At 38.7% G+C, this 3,207-nt stretch overlaps 1 protein-coding gene across 1 annotated transcript in view; it reads right to left on the bottom strand.

Moving 5' to 3' along the window:
• Positions 1-3,207, bottom strand: part of LOC119585110 (orphan steroid hormone receptor 2-like) — a gene marked incomplete at its 5' end in the record, with an annotated part of 37,005 nt that overhangs the window by 6,319 nt on the left and 27,479 nt on the right. The window contains 1 exon segment of the mRNA XM_037933738.1: positions 136-378. Coding sequence (XP_037789666.1) covers positions 136-378 — 243 coding nt within the window.

Here is a 3,207-nt window from a genome sequence, read left to right as displayed (position 1 = left end):
ACAATAAAGCAATGTTACAGTGTGATTTCAACTTTTCCACTCAGCACTAGATGAGGGCACTGAAATTTCAATAACATATACACCAGTCACCTGGTGACAAGGAATTAAATATAACCTCAGACACACCAGTAGTACCTGCTTCTTTGGCGTCTCTACTGAAGGCTCCCTCGAAAGCCTTTGCCATCTGTTGGTGAAGTTCGGCAAGGCTAGTTGGGGGTTGGGAGGGAATGTCCTTCCCTACGACTGGGGTCTTGCTGGAAGCTAATGTGGGTGACTCTAGCCCAGCAAGAGGGTTAACTGATATGGGCGGGCTTCCTTCTTTTTCCCGGCGATCACTGCTACCCAAGAAGCTGTTTGGCTTTCGCTCCGATTGGACAGCTAAGGATGTCCAAGGAGAAGGGTGGAGGAAAATAATATTGTTAGTTATATTCTATCTGTTTGTTTACCAATGCCTTTAGAGTAAACTAAATTTCTTCTTGAGATAAACTGCTTACATCCTGATTTTTGATTCATCACTATTTTCTATTTTGGATTCAACACTTTTTATTTGTATACTGTTTTAAAGAGCTGGTGACATGTTTTACTATATACGAAGTTCAGAACAAAAAAAAATAACAAACTACTTTACTTATTTTTGTAACTACACAGTGCTGAAACATTGACTCATACACAATAGGCATGTACAATTCTCTACTTTCCATTAAACTTGTGTATTCATAACCTACAATTATATAATCCTTACATTATCATCAATGAAATTCTTATCACATCAGAGAACAACAGTATGACAATAGATTTGTAATTAAGCTCAATTTTGCTCATCTTGAAATTTTTGAAGTCCACAGATTAATATTTAAACATATAATTTTAAGATTATTTGAAATGAAAAAAGGACAACCCAAGACTCTAGCTCAAGAAATGACCTGCAGGTCATGATATTTGACTGTGCACAGAAATGAAAACTTTTGTGCATAAGGAGGATATGAAGATACATATGAACTAAACACAACAGCCAATTTTGTGATAATACCAACTCGTGTGTGCAGTCGGTGATCTCCCAAATTTTGCCCTGAGTTTGTGACATTCTCATATGCATATTTCCCAAAATGCTGAATGTGCTTTGTTGATGTACTTTTTTTTTCTGAATCAATCCCAGGACCTAAGAATGCTGGTGCCATTATCCAAGAATAAGAAAGGTGCTGAGGGCAATGATACCTCTTCTGCTTGATATAAAACAGGAGAAAGTGGGTGTGATGAGAGAAAGTAAAAAGAGTAGGGGAAAATACCACCCACCAATGGTACCGGGGCAAACGAACCACCATTTTCCCATTCATCAAGATTCAATGACCAACAGAAATTGGAAAACCTTCCTTTATGTTCTGACTAGCTTTTTCCACTCTTTACTGAGAACTTAATCATGTTGTTTTCAGATGTGAAAGAAAGATCATTGTTACAACCTCTGCCAAACACAAACCCATCAGTCTCCCCATGAACAATGAGTGTAAGTATCAAGACAGGACACTTCTGTTGGTGAAATGTACAGTTTATGAAGCCAGACACCAATGTGCACCATGATGGGTAGTGTTGCTCAGAGTTGAACCTGTCCCTTACATGAGACATCATTCTCACACTGTAGCAAAAGGTGAAATGTAGTTTGATCACCTTTTGCTGTGTGTGAATGGCACTGATGTCTCATGTATGTAACTACACTGCTGCAGTACTTCCATCCCAAATGACTGCCATTTTAATTAATATGATTCATTCCTGCAAGGGGGCCTTAAGATGCATGCCATGCCAAAAGTAATGCAACATGGCAACAATATGAACGAGCAAAGGAGGGCATATCATTTTGAAGGAAGGCTACAGTGTGCAGTGGAACAGGGAAGAGATCCTTGTGCTCAGTACCCCTTGGAAGCTATAACCAGTAGTATCATAAAGTCAGAGACTAAAACTCTTAGACCGACTTCCTCATGTACCACTGAATTATTACTTCCCTCAGAGGCCCAAGTCACGACAACCTCCTTGGTCACCGCCTGAGTAGCGACACGCAGCTTTGCACGAGGCAGAGGCGAGGGTATGAATGCTTCCGAGTCATGACATGCTGACCCATCTGACCTTGATCATAGCTGACCTTTTGCATGGTTACCCAAATGTCTCAACAATCGGTCATTCATGCTTTATGCTCATGCCGCCAAACCACCAGTAACCTGACCATAGTGTCACCCATTATTGTGCAATAGTTATTTTAGCAAAAAGAAACTGGAGTAATATATAATAAAGCTCACCTATTTAAATTGGTAATTAAACCAACATGTTTTAATGAAAATCAAAATTTAATCTTTTAATCTCCAACTTGTTACCCTACAACATAAAAGGGAATTTTAAAAAATATTTTACAAAAAAGAATCCATTCTGATAATAGGTTATTATATAAATCCCTGATTATTGATAAGTTTATAAGATATCATTCAGCTACAATTACTATATGAAGTCCCTATATGAAGTTCTTATTATCCTTAAGTTCTTCTATTATTAAAAAAAACATCTTTGTGCATCTGGGTGGAACAGGTATGCAAGAAGTGCATCTGAAAGATAATTGCTGCATCTCAGATAACAGTTAGTGTATATCCTTGCAAATAAAACAAATTCTTTTAGACTGGGTGTGATTGCTCCTGAACTGAAATGTCTCCTGAGGGGTCTGGATTCTCCACCGATTAGGCTTGCACTTACCACCAATACATGAGGCTATATTTTTGCATAGGAAAACTTTGTCATGAGGGTACCAGTCCTGTTGGGTCAGAGGTCAAGTGGCATCAGTGGCCAAGGTTCCAGTGTGGCTGTAGCATCTCCGCATCATGCACAGAGGCGTGTGCGCTCACAGGGGTGTGGCGGCCAGTACAGGGGGAGGGATACAGGATGGGCATTTATATGAGGATATTGTGGGTAATTTCTATAGGGCAACAATGTAGGATGTTCTAATGTCTACTTATAAAGATTTGCTGTGAGGTGGCTTCAGTAAAGGCTGGTTTCTATAGTACAAGGTGTTAAGCACTTATAAATTATATGCTTACACTACTAGTGTTGATATATACTTGTCTGTGTATATCAAAGTACAGTCACCAATCTACATGAATTACTCTAAATAAAAATGTATCTATTATTATCTGCTGTCTCAATCATACACATTGAAGAGTACAAGCTTAAATA

The sequence above is a fragment of the Penaeus monodon genome, chromosome 19, assembly GCF_015228065.2.
Source record: "Penaeus monodon isolate SGIC_2016 chromosome 19, NSTDA_Pmon_1, whole genome shotgun sequence".
Taxonomy (NCBI): Eukaryota; Metazoa; Arthropoda; class Malacostraca; order Decapoda; family Penaeidae; genus Penaeus; species Penaeus monodon.
This window is presented reverse-complemented; position numbering and strand designations above follow the sequence as displayed.